The 15,140-nt window shown below is 41.0% G+C and overlaps 1 protein-coding gene across 3 annotated transcripts in view; it reads left to right on the forward strand.

Annotated features, from left to right (window-relative positions):
- tbc1d22a (TBC1 domain family, member 22a) overlaps window positions 1-15,140 on the forward strand; it is a 133,766-nt gene that overhangs the window by 13,376 nt on the left and 105,250 nt on the right. For all 3 annotated transcript variants that reach the window (XM_042403462.1, XM_042403461.1, XM_042403463.1), the window contains one exon: window positions 13,037-13,107. In XM_042403462.1, coding sequence (XP_042259396.1) covers window positions 13,037-13,107 — 71 coding nt within the window. The remainder of the gene's footprint in view (window positions 1-13,036; window positions 13,108-15,140) is intronic.

Here is a 15,140-nt window from a genome sequence, read left to right on the forward strand (position 1 = left end):
AGATAAGATGAAACTTTAATGATCCCCGTGGGGAAATTGGGTCATTGCAGCAGCAAAGAATGGGATATAGATGAGAACACAAAAAGAAAAAATGAAATCGTCTGAAGGAATTTAAGCCTAATGTAACAAAATATTTTTGGGACAAAAGTAAATATCACTGCTCTCATAAGTATGAGTCACTTTTGGACCTTGGTTTGCAGAGTTGCCCTGCTTTTGGGCATCAAAATATCTGAGTTTGAAATACTGATTTGATTTTTTTCCACTTAAAGACCCCATGAACTAGAAGTTAGAGCATACAAACATACTATGCAATGCCCTATTCCTTAACGGAGTTACGATACCAATAGTTTCCGAGGTAACGACATAGAGATAGACTCACGTACTGGAACAGCGCTGCACAGAGACTCCCAAACTCTATTGATCTCTGAATGAATGGATATTTGGCATTATTTTTGGCATTAAAAATATTTTTTGACCTAGCAGTTTCCATTAGGTTGGACGAGTTCAAAATTGTGAAAACAACGGGGGTGTTTTGAATACACATTCGTTTGACATTTTCACAGGTAATTTGTTAGTCTGTCCCTCCCGCCGCAGGAAATAATGGATTAATCCTGGAACGCTGTTGATGTAGCATTTTTCTCCTTATGAAAGTTACACTGCAATTATTCAACCAATGAGAATTTGGTCGGACGAGAGCATATCGACCAACTAATCGACCAGTCGACCAGGAGACTACAGCCCTAAGTATTTGAGCAGTGTACAGTTACAAGAGGGATTTAAATCAAATCCTTCACATTCAATTGGACTGCTAAAAAAGTGGGTGGGGCTTAGAGTTTCATGTGATGCAGAGTTGCAGAGAGAAACGGAGCTATGGAGGACTGTTGGCTCCACACACACATCCTCAACTGTTGTGAGATCACGAGGGAGAGATGAATGAATTAGACCTCAGCCACACTGTTTTGGAAATGAAAACAAACTTTTTGCCCACTGATATCCAAACACACATCTCTTTCTGTCTCTCTGAATACTGCTCTGTTAACTGCTACGACCCACAAATGGTGAAGTGCGGTTTTATATGACCAGAGTGGCTAGCTACTCGCCCAAAGTCACATTTGGTTGAATGAACTTTTGTAAACACTCCTGAGTGCAGGATGAGTCATCAAACATTTGAAAGTGTTTTACAGACAGAGAAAAGACAGGGATTTTGATGTAAAAATACACTGATACTGATTTTTTGACATATACTTGGCATTTAACAAGAGATAAATGAAAAATTAACACAGGGACACAGAGTTAAAACTGGGAAAATGTATTTTTCATTGCATGGGGCCTATAAAATAAACTTTTTAGCCTTTAACTTTTCACAGAAAGAATAGGTGAAAAGGAAGATGACATGACGGATTAAACTCCTTGTCCTTAAAGGGAGGTCATCATCCCTGTACACGGCAGGGTGGGTAATTAACTTTTTAAAATGTGAACATCTACCAGCCACTGACAGATAAATGTCCAACTTCACCAGCTACTCAGTAGTAAATCATTATTTTGTGTCTGAGATCTACCAGCCACTTTCATATTTTACCAGCATTTGGCTGGTGGCCGGTGCTAATTTCCCACCCAGGGTCTGCGACACATTTACATTCATACAAAATTCTCGCACTTACCAGCAGACGCTGTCGGTAGGGATGACGCCCCCTTGTGTAAAAGAGAAATTCGACCGACTGTCCTTGAGCTCAAAGGAGGGGTGCAGGGATGATCCATCGGCTGGTTCCTCACTTGAATGGTGTAATTAATTGCAGAGGCAGCCATGTTTTTGGGACAAGCCCCCCGACATGTCAGGGCTGGCAGTCTCTGGAGTCCACAGGTGTGTTTGTCTGACTGTGTTGGTCAGTGTGTTAATGTGTGGGATTTTTCTAAAATCGATGGACAGCATTACAGCCAAGTCGGTTTAGTGGTACAGCCAGGCTAATCTAGTCAGGGACTGCAGCAGAGTGCACTGAGCAGTGTAAAGTTCTCTTCATGCTTCGATACTTTGCCAAACTGGTAGTTTGAAGAATATTGTATTGAATTTAGAGGGATGATGGTAAAGAAAGACATATCCATTTTCTGCCTTTTTTTCCCCCTCACTTGTCAGTTTCTTCTTCTCTATTTCTTGATCATGTAAAATCTGCCCAAGTTGCTTTCATGATCTCCTTTGCATTCTGATCCTTCACACCTATGTCAGCTTCCTACTATCTCTCTCTCTCCCTCTCTCTCTCTCTCTCTGTCTCTCCCTCTCTCTCTCTCGACAGGTTGTGACAGCGGTCTGTTTAGCATGTAAGGTCATGTAGAGGGTGGTGACCTGTGCGTGTGCGAGAGCGAGGTGATTGATGTCAGGTTGATCTCAGCTAATTATTCCTGGTGTCCTGAGGCGAGCGTGTCTGTTGTGTGAACCTGAACACAGCACCCACTGTATGCACAGTATGGAGGGAGCTACTTCAGCTGAAACTGAGGGAAAAAAATGAGCCGATATAGCTAACCCCATCATGAGTTTCACTTCTTGTTTCCATAACTGAAGAGTAAAGTCAGATTGGAAGAATATGCCTTAATATTTTGCCAATTACTAGACTTTCCTGCATAACTTGACCCAATCCAAAACAGCTCTTATGAGTCCAGGTGAAATGAAAATCATACCTTGATGGACCAAATTTCTACCAAATGACAAGGGGAAACTGCTTCACAAATACAATACTAGGTGATGTGTCTTATTGTTTTTAGCTGTTCAGTTTTCACCTTTTTCAGTCGGTAAAATGATCTGATTGCCACCTGAAATTCAGGAATAAGCAGCGTTTGTGTCTGTGTGTGTATTGAAGTGTGTATGGCTGTAAGTCACAAGGCCAGATTTGACAGACTTTGTGCATAGCTTTTTTTCTTTTTAATAGATTTTAAGACTCAGAGCTGGCATCTAACATCAAGCAGTTATTGCTGGATGGCAGAAATACTGCTGTTGCTATGGCAATGGTCCTTTCTCCTCTTCTCTTTCCTGGCAATTTATCCTTACTCTATCTTTTACTTCCTCTTTTCATCATTTCCTTCCTTTGTTTGTCTCATTTTCTTCTTTTTTTTCCTCTCTTTTTGCTGGCTCTTTGTATTGAGATCACCTCACACATGTACATATTACAAAAAAAAAAGAACTGCCCACACGAATATACACACATTTCCTTTCATCGCGTTGCTGCCTGTCGGTGTGTCTCTACCCTCTGTTGGGGGTGCTGCAGCTCTTTGTTACACCTCCACCGCTACAGTATGCTTCTCCCCAACTGCCGTCACCTTCACTGCAGCAACTACGGTTAGGAGGCTTGCTACTTTCTGCCACGGTTGCTCGATTCAAATTGTAGTGCTACAATCCGCAATCCTGTTACACAGCAGCCACCATATGATAGGCTTACCATCAGCGCTGTTTGCAAAGTTAATAGCCGCCATCAAAGTGGGACGAGGCGATGTAATTCAATTTAACTTAGTCCTAATGCCTCGTTCAAAAGCACTGTCCATGTGTGACAATTTCAGAGGTGTCTGTCACAGGCTGAACAGTGTAGAAGAAGAGATAATTTGGCATTAGACTGTGTAGGTAGATTAATATCTGGGAAATATGGCAACTTCACTAAGAGAAAGGTTTCTCTGTTTTGAAACCTCAACAGCATCTATTTGATTATAATTATACTCCACTATGTGTTCCCTGCATAGTAACTGTTTTAACAATCGGGGGCATATGTATGTGCGCATGTCATGAATGTTCATGTGTGTGTTCTGCCTCCTAGCATGTCCCCAGGCAAAACACCTGACTTAATAAGGTTGGTCCAACCACCAGCTGTCTCCTGTGTCAGTAGTCTCCCGGATTGTCTGGCTTAGTTTATTCATATGTTACACCATGCGGTCTTCGGTGTGAATTTTTCATCCTTTCTTCTCTAAGAGAAGGTTGACTGAGCACACTTTTTACAGCCCTTACAGTTCACACCTGTGCTCCGCTGGCCACCGGGAAGTGAAGAATTGCTATATGTGCACGGAAGACATTTTGTGCCCAGAGCAAAACCGTTTCAGTATAATCCTACAATTCATTATCTACTTTTAGTGATTTATTAACTCAAGGATTTAGAAAAGAATGACACCTCCATCTAATTAGATATAGCCAGAGGTTTATTTGTAAAAAAATTCTCTTAAGTCTACTCACAAGCTAAAACAGCATTGTAAGTTTAGCTCTGATTAAAAGCACAGCCTCATGTCACAAACCTGCTTTAATAATGTTAAAGTTAATAATACCATTTTCTATACCAGTGCTACTGATTCATCCAGTAAACAGATAAGTAAGCTGTAACCTTGGTAGAAGTAAGACCAGATATAGATATACAATAGTTCATGAAAAGCATCAAGGTTTGACATCTTGTCTCACCATAATAAATGCAACTATGGTTTATGGTTTGAGTAACCATAAACCTACTTGAAATAGAAATAGTATGTATACTTAACTGCATAGACTGTTAAAGTGCAGGGAGTACTATAAGCCTTTGATTGACAAAAAAACAACAACATTCCAGTCAGTTTATTCACCATCTTTTAGTTTAGGAAACAAAGTATTCACCTACTCTTGGTGATTTAAAAGCCTTTGGAGAATTTGGAGGGGATAATTGAGCATTGACAGTCTCAGTATGGCATTTTTTGGTCAATGCCACAATGTGGGGAGCAGGTTTCTTTGTAACTTAATATTACAGCCTCCCTATTAACATTATTTTCACTGAATTCCACATCTGCCAGTTGCACTGCGGTAGCTCATTATCCTTTGAATCTGCACTGGTTTCATTGAGTGTATTAATTATTAATTTTTTCTTTTTAACAGTTCCTCCCAAACCAAAATATTCATTACCTGCAACAGTAACATAACTGAAATTCTGAAATGTCTGCATATTCCCTCATAAACTTTTCTTAAAAAAAACATAGAGTCACCAGGTCAGATATTTTGGAACCTGTTTCATCTAAATCACTTAAAGGCAAGGCAAGCTTCAGGGACTTGACTATACAAGTCCTTGTTATAGCACACAAGAGAACACACACACATACACGCACACTCCCACACCTGTACGCTCATCTATGCTCGGTGTCCTCTCCCAGCCATCTGGGCCATCCATCAGGTCTCCTGAGCAGGTATAATCCAGGGGGAAGTATCTTTTTACAAGACTCCCATTAGTTTACGGGCCGTCTGCTCCCTGGCGCCATCACTTTGTCCTTTAGACGAGTTAGACCATTCAGGACTTTCTCATAGCATTCAAGGTTTATAGGAGGGGAGCTTAACTTTTTAATACACTGCATGATAAAGGTGTCTGTCCTTTATAGTATTGTTTTTCTGACCTCAGTCGCCAATTGCGTCAGATGACACTGGGACAATGTCTGCAACGAGGGAGAAGAAGTGATGGCGTTAACCTACTTTTGATCATAGCAATAATATCTAAGACAGGTGCTTTGGATGACACTACTGGCACACATTGTAGTAGCGTAGAATACACCTGTAAGTGTTCTGACTTTTCCATATACTGTGGAAAAGCCTTTATTCTAATTCCATATATAAAGAAGATACAGAGATGGCTTTTAAAGACAAAGCAAGAGCTACTAGTTAAAGTTAAGGCTGTGCTTGTCTTTTAGTTTGGTACTACAGTAATGTCAAGTATATACTACTGTATTTAAAGCAACTGACAAAATTATTGATAGCTGTGCTACTGAAGTTTCAGACCACAATACATATGAAAACCTTAGTGCCACAGTCCTGATGTCGGATTTGCTGAGGCAGCTCCTGTTGCGGAATATAAACGCCATTTTTTTTTGGCAGGTGTGTGTGGTATTCACGTGCGCGCAAGTTGCCCAGAACCTTGTGGTGTTTTGCCCCAGTGGTCGCGCTCCGTCTGAATGATGCCTGAATAGTGCATGGCTCCGGCCCGCCAACCGTCTTCCCTCCTGCTCCCGTCAGCTCCCTGCTCAGCCAGCACTGACTGACAGCACTTTTTCCCTTCTCGCTGTCTTCTACTCTTCTTACTGGCCGTCACACAGAACCATGCACACAGGGCAGGTAGACTGACTGACAGGCAGGTAGACAGACAGACATGGCAGTGGTGCAGGTACACACACTGACATACACACACTTACAATCATCCATATACACACTTCCATACTTCATTTGATTTTTTTTTTTTCCCCTCAACACAAGAGCCCTCTTCTGGAGCCCTATTGTTTCTTTCCTCTCAGGAAGCAAACAGTCTAATGAATGCATGCATGACTCTAGTAGTGGTGCTTAACTGTATTCTTGGCTTTTTGTGTATGAGATTAAGACCCTAAATCCTTAGATCCAGCCCCAGTGTAGGCCCTTGCCTTCGAAAAATGTTGTTTTGTCGCCAAAATGTCAAAGAAATGTTCCTCTGACCCAAATGTAAGTGGTTCAAATCCCCAACCAGCCTTGGAGAATCTGGGCCAGAGAGGTGAATAAGACACATTCTTTCCTCCCTCAGCAAGTACAATCGAGGTGGCCCTTATCAAGACACCCAACCCCATCTGCTTCACTGGAGCTGCTGTCGGCAACGGTACATGAGTGCCTGCACCGGGAAACTCCATCATTTGTACATCTGATGTGACCTTCCCTCCTCTTCTAACTACTCTCGAGCCGCATATTACTTTTGATTATCCTGGCTGGTTAAATGAATGAAATACAAACATGATATTTAGTTGTATTTTGCCCTCTGAATGTTGCAAGAGTCATTGAGCATTCATTAGCTGTGAGGGTCCCATATCAGAGCAGCTGTTGTGGGTGTTCAACAGAAGGTACATGGTGTCCTAATCACCCCCTGTGGTCCCTAGCTTAACTCCAGCCAAGACAAAGTGCACCCCTGTAAGTTCATGCATAATGGAATACAATAGTCAAGAACACAGGGAAGACTTGCAGCAGTTGTCCTTGAGTCGCACATTACCGATGTTACAGGTGTTTTTCATGCCAGTGAGGAATACCGCTTCCTCCAGGGCTGAGTCTGTACCTCCAGACCAATCCCCCGAGCTCTGTGCCTGCCAGCATGATAAACACCCACAGCACTGATCACACTAATTCCAAAGCATGTATATAATAATGTGATGTTTTATTGGTCCCAGTAGGGAAATTCTGTTTTCGCTTGGCCCCTGCTTGCACTTGTATATGTATACTTTAAAATTTGATTGCCTGCAGGGTGACTTGACTGTAAATTGAGTTTTAACCTTAGTGAGTTGCCTTTGCATAGTTTCTATAGAGACCTGTTAAAGGAATGTCTTCACAATTTCAATTAGTAGAGTTTTTTTTTTTAATAGTTATACAGATTAAAGATGTGTGAGGGGGGGAGATGACAAATTTGTCAGCTAAAAATGGCTTGTTTGCATTGTTAACTTTGTTCACCGAAACTGACGGGGACAGCTAGTCCCTCGCCGCCTCGAGGACAGTTGCAGAAACTTTTCGCCCACATTGTGACAAGTGCCCGCTGAGCAAAAACAACAGATTAATTTTCAAAATGTCACGAAATGCCTTTAATTTATTCTAGTGGAGCTAGGGCCCGGCTGTCTCATTCATAATACACAAGAGATGCCCTAGAGAGTCAGATATGTTTTCTGAGAGATGAGCTAGCCTCACACTAATGAAACGACATCTGCAATTTAGCCTGTACGTCAACTATGCTCATGTCGCCTTCTCTGTCTCTGCCCACGGTAGGAAATGGAATTTTACTCCTCAGAAATGATTTCCCCGGCATTGGAGCGGAGATGAGTATGGCTATAGAGAAAGCATTTAGGAAATGGTGGGGGGGGGGGGGGGGGGGGGGGGATGGACATATTCCCATGTGAGTGTATTTGCATTAGAATTAAGCATCACCACAGAGTGTATTTCACAGATGGATGATAGATTACATATTTCCTTCTGTAGATCTCCTCTCAAATCAGCCTTTAAGGCAAGGACTAATTAAAATGTGTGAAACTGGAAGAATAGGATGAAACATTCTTTCCTAGTAGACATTGTCCTTTGATATACTGTACAAGCGCAGTGCATCAGTACTCTGACAGTCAAGCTGTGGGTCTATAAGTCATCTAGACTCATCGGGTGAACTGTGAATTTGGATTCCGCAGCGGTCCGGCTCACTGCTGGAGTGTGAGGAAGGCAGCGAATTGCAGGAGTATAGAGGCTGTGTCTGCGGTTTTCTGTCTGTGATGCATGGTTCTTACCGGGCACATCTGCTTGTTCTGCCGGCCACATGGTGCCAAATAAATAAACACCCCTTACTTTTTCTACACACTTACACATGCCCACACACATACACTTGCATAGATGCCCCCTCTGACACACACATTCTTTCTTCCACTAGCTGTCCCTGCAATGGTTAAGTGTTTGACCAGAGGGGACGGGGCTCTGTGGAGATCACTGCAGCATCAGGATGTAAAGACCATTAGCCAACTCGTGCCTCACGCCCCTTCACCCCTCCTCTCTATACCCCCTATGGTGAGATTAATGCCAGGTGGGGGAAATATAACATAGTTTAATTAAGCCCGTGCCCACAAGATTCATGGACTCATTTCTTTGTCTGACAGTGCAAATGAAGGTTCAAAGGGTGCTAGGCAAGAGGAGAGACACCCTTGACTTGCTGTTAGGAGCGTAACGAATGTAGAGCTGCACATAGGATAACGATTTCACCCTTAAAGACTCGGACTTAGTAGTTCCTACGTAACTTCACTGCAGCTGACCCGTTCCACATAAAGGTGAATGTCATCGAAAGCAGCCGAACGGTGCATTCAGACATTTTAATGTAAACACGCACACATGAGATTTAAAGATATAAAAATTCACCCAGGCGATAAAAGGGATCTGTGAAATTTTTATGCTAATTTCTAAAATTTATGCAAGTGTCCTTTGACACGCAGTAGTGTCAATCAATAGCCACAGCTCTCGAATCAGTCTTTCATGAGCCTGCAAAACGGGATGTACCCTAACAAACCACATCGGGACTGGCTGTGATTGCAGCACAAAGACAGGACTGCAATGCCAATTAAGTTTGCTTGCACTGGCTATTATTGTATTATTTATTATATGTCAGTAACATGAGGTATTGTATAATAAAGAGGATTTCCTTACAAAACAGAAAAAACAGCAGTTAATGAACTAATTTGTAAAGTGCCATTATACAATGGTACTCTGTCTTTCAAAGAAAAAAAAAAACAGACAAATTGAATGGAGAGTATGTACATTGAATACTACACATGCCTAAGAGCTCCTGATTCAGAGGGAGGCAAAACATAGCTTGTTCCTCTTTATCTGTATGTCTGAACTCACACCGTAACTCTGCGCTTTCATACATGTTGCCTTCCATTTGTAGTCCTGAGGAGAGGAGATAGAGCCAGGAGACACGGAGAGAATCAGTGGAAAACCTGCAGCACCTTTCCTTTTTGTAATTTTTAAGGTGTGTGTCACATCTGAGAGACTTTTTCTATCAGTTTTTGAATGAGACTTGCTGCTGCACAGGTAGCCTTGGGGTAATCGAAACCTTCCCATACTGCTGGGCTCTGACTCCCTCCAAACCAGCAAAGCCACGCTGTGCACTAGATCACTGTATTGAATATCTATATAATTAAAGTCACAAGGGACAAGGTAAGGGAGAAATTTTAAGTGGAAGATGCAGAGGAACTATAGTGAATAAATAGCTACTCCCATCAGCCGAACAAGCTCTAATGCGTTTCACTCAATTTAGCCAATGGACTTAGCCCATTGCTGTTTATCTGATTGCTATTTCCTATTCTGCTATCTGTCACTGACGCTCCGTTGCATTTGCCTTGAAGAACAGGCAAGGCAGAGTCATTTGGCAGCACTAATCAATACCGTTCACTCTGCGCGAAGGGCTTATCAATTTCCAGCCAGCGCCTTGAATAAGAGTCTAGGAAGAATTTGGCTTATTCATTAGGTACATTTGTTGTTTTTTTTTAACCCAGAAAAGTATGTTAAGGCAGTGCCATTTGATTTGCACTGAAATCAATTTCCCCTCTTTCCCTTCACTCTTGGAACGCAGGTAAAACAGTGGCAGTGCAATTACAAGTGAAGAGATTTCCACTGCGTTTTCATGTTTGTCTCAGTTCGGCTGTGGGAACTCATCCTGTTGAATGCTAATGGCTGTTTGTAGACTCGCAGGGCCTGGGCAGAGGGAGACCTATCTGTGAATAATGGATGAGTTAATGCTAGCGAGAACCCATCCAGGAACCTCCTGCTTCTTAGAAAACAGTGGTGGACAAGCGCACAGTCATACATCTTGAATATCCTAAGCTGCCTGGTCTCAGTAGATAAGATCACTTAATAATTTAACTTGCCTTTCAGGGCAGTTATTTGGATATGTTGTGAAGAAAATGTATCAAGGATTCCACAGAATCATTATTTCTGTGGATCTGATGATGTAAGACAGATTACCTTCTACTTGTGAGGCTTAATTGTTTTCAACTCGTGTGACTTGACTATTATGTCATAACACAAAAGAAGCCCCAAGGTGGGTCAGAATCAGGCAGACTGACAAAGAATGTGTTAATGCACTGGAGGTAGACATCATGGATAAGGTAAAGGTAAACAAACAATAGCTTTAACTCTAATTACAAACATGATCTCTTTATGGTGCAGGGAAAATTACATCCTACACTCTTATTGTAGTCTGGTTATTATATTTGATTCACTGAAACTAGGATGAAAGACAAGACAGTGTTTCCCCTCGGATTTTGTTCAGTAGCGGTGCTGTTGTTCACGCAGAATCCATGTTGCCAGGACCCGTATTTGCGCACACTAGCAGTGAAATAACTTAAAAGTACAGATAGATAGATTTATTTTATGTTCATCGAGCCATGTGTGTGAAAATTTACAGGAGCTTTTGACACCAGAAGCACTCTGGAGGCCCAGATAGTTATAGTTGTAATAAATGTCAAAGAATGAAAGGCCCCAGCATAGTCGGGGGGTGATGATGATGTTATTTGACTAAAAACTATGCATTTTCACATCATTTTAGACCTTACAATATTAATAAAAAAACAACACTGGTTGTAGTATTTCAAATTACACTCAGACATTAGCAAGAAGTGAAGTGAAACAAATATGCTCACTGATGAAGTAAACACCTGAAGTAATCCTAATTAAGAGCAGGATTAGAATTGATTTATATTTTAAATATCACAAAATATTGTTTCCAGAGCAGCAACTGTAATGTTTACAACAGCAAAGTCACTGTATAAACTCAATAATATCTCACTGCAAAGAAAAATAACATGTCAATAAGATAAATGTCTCTGACATGAAAAATACTGAGTGAAGTTTAGAAACACTTAAGAACACAGACATCAGTCACTGTCAGTCATTCATCCTGTCCGGCCGCTTGAAGTGGAGAAAGCGTGCGTGGTTTGCATTCGTCATGACTATTATGTACAATGTGAATTTTCAGCAGTGGCTTTCATCATTTAGCAGCAATGCTATGCTGCTTTTAAAAGCATATATGAGAAACACTGCAAGATCCAAGTTACCAGATACCAAGACAATGTATTTTCTCTTGAGCCACTGTTGATCTCTACCTCACACCCTCCATCCCCTATTACTATCAAGATGAGTGTGTCAGAGAGGTTGGATGTAATATGTAGCATTGAGCCATATTTTCTTGGTCTTCATGGACCCATAGGGAACTGCTCTCCTCCAATTCAAAAGTTCAATTTGCACCTCTCCATCAGATTTATTTTACGTTATAGCCTGCCGGCTCTCCCACCTGGCCAGGAGAGAATGTAGTTAATAATCCACTTCTAACCCCATCAGATAATTTCAGCGAAGAGAGAGTGAGAGGCAGGATAGAAAGTTTGGACATTGAGGACATGGCTGGTTGGTCGGTTGATTGATTGATTGATTCAGCTGTTCAAGAATGACTTAATGATCCTATAATGATTTTAAAATTGTTCTTAATGGCTCTATTTTATGTCATGGTAAATTGATTTCTTTTATCACAGTGAGTCTGTATTTGTTAGCATACAAGAGAGGTTATGACGTCAGTATTTGGTTTGCTGCCACTACTGAAAACAGATGGGGCAATCATTTATGCAACGAGTGTTTACTGATAAAAATACAAACTGTTATTGTGGAATTTTATTGTTTATTTTGCAATCAGCTCAATAACTGATAATGAACACATCTACACAGTGGATCACAGCTGCATGATGGTAAATACATATGTTAAGCCCGGTGGAAGGTGGAGAAAGCTGTTTTTATCGGAGGCTGAAACAGAAACCGTGGTTCTCACCACCATGAAAAACTGTCAGCAATGAACTATCTTTGATTGTATTCCAAACTGGATAACTGTTGAACTGAACATCTAAGTCTAATAAATCCCCAAATAAATAAATCAGTAAATAAATCAATCTGGATGAACTAGATTCGGTTTTCCAGAGCAGCAACTGTAATGTTCACAACAGCAAAGTCACTATATAAACTCAATGATATCTCACTGGAAAGAAAAATAACATGTCAATAAAATAAATAATATTTCTGACATGAAAATAGTGAGTGCAGCTTAGATAGGATGAAGAACACAGACATCAGTCACTGTCAGTCATTCTGCTGCTGATGTGATTCACTGCTGCAGGTATCACTGGTAGAGGGAGGGGCTGGTTTCAGAGGGAGGGCTGCCATATCTGCTTGTAGCTAAGTTGACAAGAATTTGCCAAATCGGCCAAACCAGTTAATCGGTTGACCTCTACTCGGCATCGCTCTCAGATGGACAAACTATGTGATAGAGACGCTGTTTATAAATGACCTCACTCATATCTCTGGTTGTCTATCAACTGACATACTATATATATAGGCTACGATATATCGTGAAAACCTACAGCCATATAGTGAATAATATTGCCTCATCAATGTATCTGTCATGCTCTGGAGGGAAATCGAAGTCTTTGTCCAAAAACTGCTCAATCTAACATGGACCCTCTGGAATTTTTTGTTGTCTTTCTACAGAAGAGCTACGGAAACTCAGCTGGTCAGGAATCCCACGACAGGTTCGACCAATCACGTGGAAGCTCCTTTCAGTAAGTTCCATGCAGACACACACACACACACACACACACACACTGCATATATATGTTCAAATATCAGCAACATCCTGAAACAAATACAAATTTATGCAAAACGTGAAAACACTCACAGCTCACAAAAACACTCGGATACAAGCACACTCAGATGAAAAAACTATGTAACCACATACATAAACACCAATGTGAAGACACAGATTCATCAAAAGCACACACACACACACACACACACACACACACACAAAATTGCACAAATAATAAACCCATTACAGATGATCTCAACCACTCACACACACATGCACACAAAGTTGCTGTCATGTTCTCTCTCCCAACCCCCTCCCCCTTTTGATTTATGAAGACTGGTAACAGTCCTGCTTTTTTTTTTTTTTTTTTTTTTTTTAACTTCAAAAGGGAAAATTAATTGCGAGGCACAAATAATTTATTCATGAGACGCGTGGTGTGTTTACTCATTAAGCCATTGTTGTGGTGTACAGCTCTTAGTCTGCAGAGAGACGACTGGCTTTTTGAACGCCATGACTCTCCCATTAATTACCGCACAATAGCTAATGTGCCGCAGAAAAGATGTCATTAAAGGTGTGTGTGTGGATGTATGTGTGGCTGTTTGTGTTTTTTGGTGGTGGGAGGTTACCAACTGGGCGCTTTAAGCATTAACGACCGCTTTGTTTGGTACTCTGTTGAAGTGAGGGCTCATAATGTCGTATGAAGTTGCAAAGCATTGGCTGCAGTGTAGGCAGCCAGGCATAGGGGACGGGAGGGGCACCTCTGTACTTTAGTTAACTGTTTGTGTGTGTGTGTGTGTGTGTGTGTGTGTGTGTGGATGTTTTAGCTAATGTACCATAGATAACACCCTGTTAATGGTTTGTTTGTGTCTGTGTGTTGTGTTTGGCTTTCTGTGTTTGTGTGTATACATATTACAGTATGTGTGGGTAGCTATTGTGTGTGCACATGTATGTATGTATACGTACATACAGTTGGTACATATATATGAATGAAGAGAACACTGCTGTGAACTTTGGAGTTGCAGAGCACAGCTGCCCTGTAGCCTATATAAATGATGGTTGGACCGCCTCTGCTTCCCTGCAGATGAAAAGATGGAAGGATCAAAGATGAGTATTGTGTGGAGGGCAAAGAAGCACGAGAAAAACACAAAACACAAAAAGCTGTGTTTTTATGTTGTAATGTTAATAGGAATATGAGAAAGAGAAATACAAGTATGATCCATCCTCTACAAGGTCTTCCTTCTCTGTTACGAAGCTTCGTCTGAAAGGAGTAGTTTGATATTTTTGTCATGTCTTGTGATTTCTGTTTGTTTATGTTAAATAATCAGTTTTAGAGGTGCTGTATTTTTCTAAATTTTGATAGGGCTAGGCTAACTGTATCCCACTGCCTCCAGTCTTTATGCTTCATATTTACCACAGAGTCATAAGAGTGGTATCAATCATCTAACTCATGGCAAGAAGGCAAATAAATGTATTTGCCAAAAGTCATACTTCATCTAAAATGCTTGAGTGTTCATATATTCACCCTGTGTAGGATTACAAGTTTTAGTTTTTGTCTTTATAGATTAATTAAATGTGGTGAGCTTGAATTCCATGGAGAGGGTTCACAGAAATCCCTCAAACCTCTTCTGCAGTAATCTATGTGTCTGTTGTCCAACAGTGTGCAAAATACGTTCCAACAGTCATCTTTATGCCACAATAAATGCTGCTAAATGCATAACTGCAGTGTCACACTCACCTTTTTTAAGCTCCGAAGCCTGAAAGCACCTCAGTTCAGGAGACAGTCTCAATATTTGATTTGCAATTTTTTCGTCTGTTGTTAAAAACCAAGGTGGTGCTTTGCTCTCCAACATGGTTACAACAAGCTGTGAAATTTAAACTCTTGTGTCTCTCTTTCAAGGACAAATTGGAAGTGAGATTTTAACAAGTTGAAAAGAGCTATAAAGGAATACAACTCACATCTTCATTGAGGATATTTGTCTCCATATGATAAATATGTAGGGGCTATTT

Source organism: Thunnus maccoyii, chromosome 23 (assembly GCF_910596095.1).
Source record: "Thunnus maccoyii chromosome 23, fThuMac1.1, whole genome shotgun sequence".
Lineage (NCBI taxonomy): Eukaryota > Metazoa > Chordata > Actinopteri > Scombriformes > Scombridae > Thunnus > Thunnus maccoyii.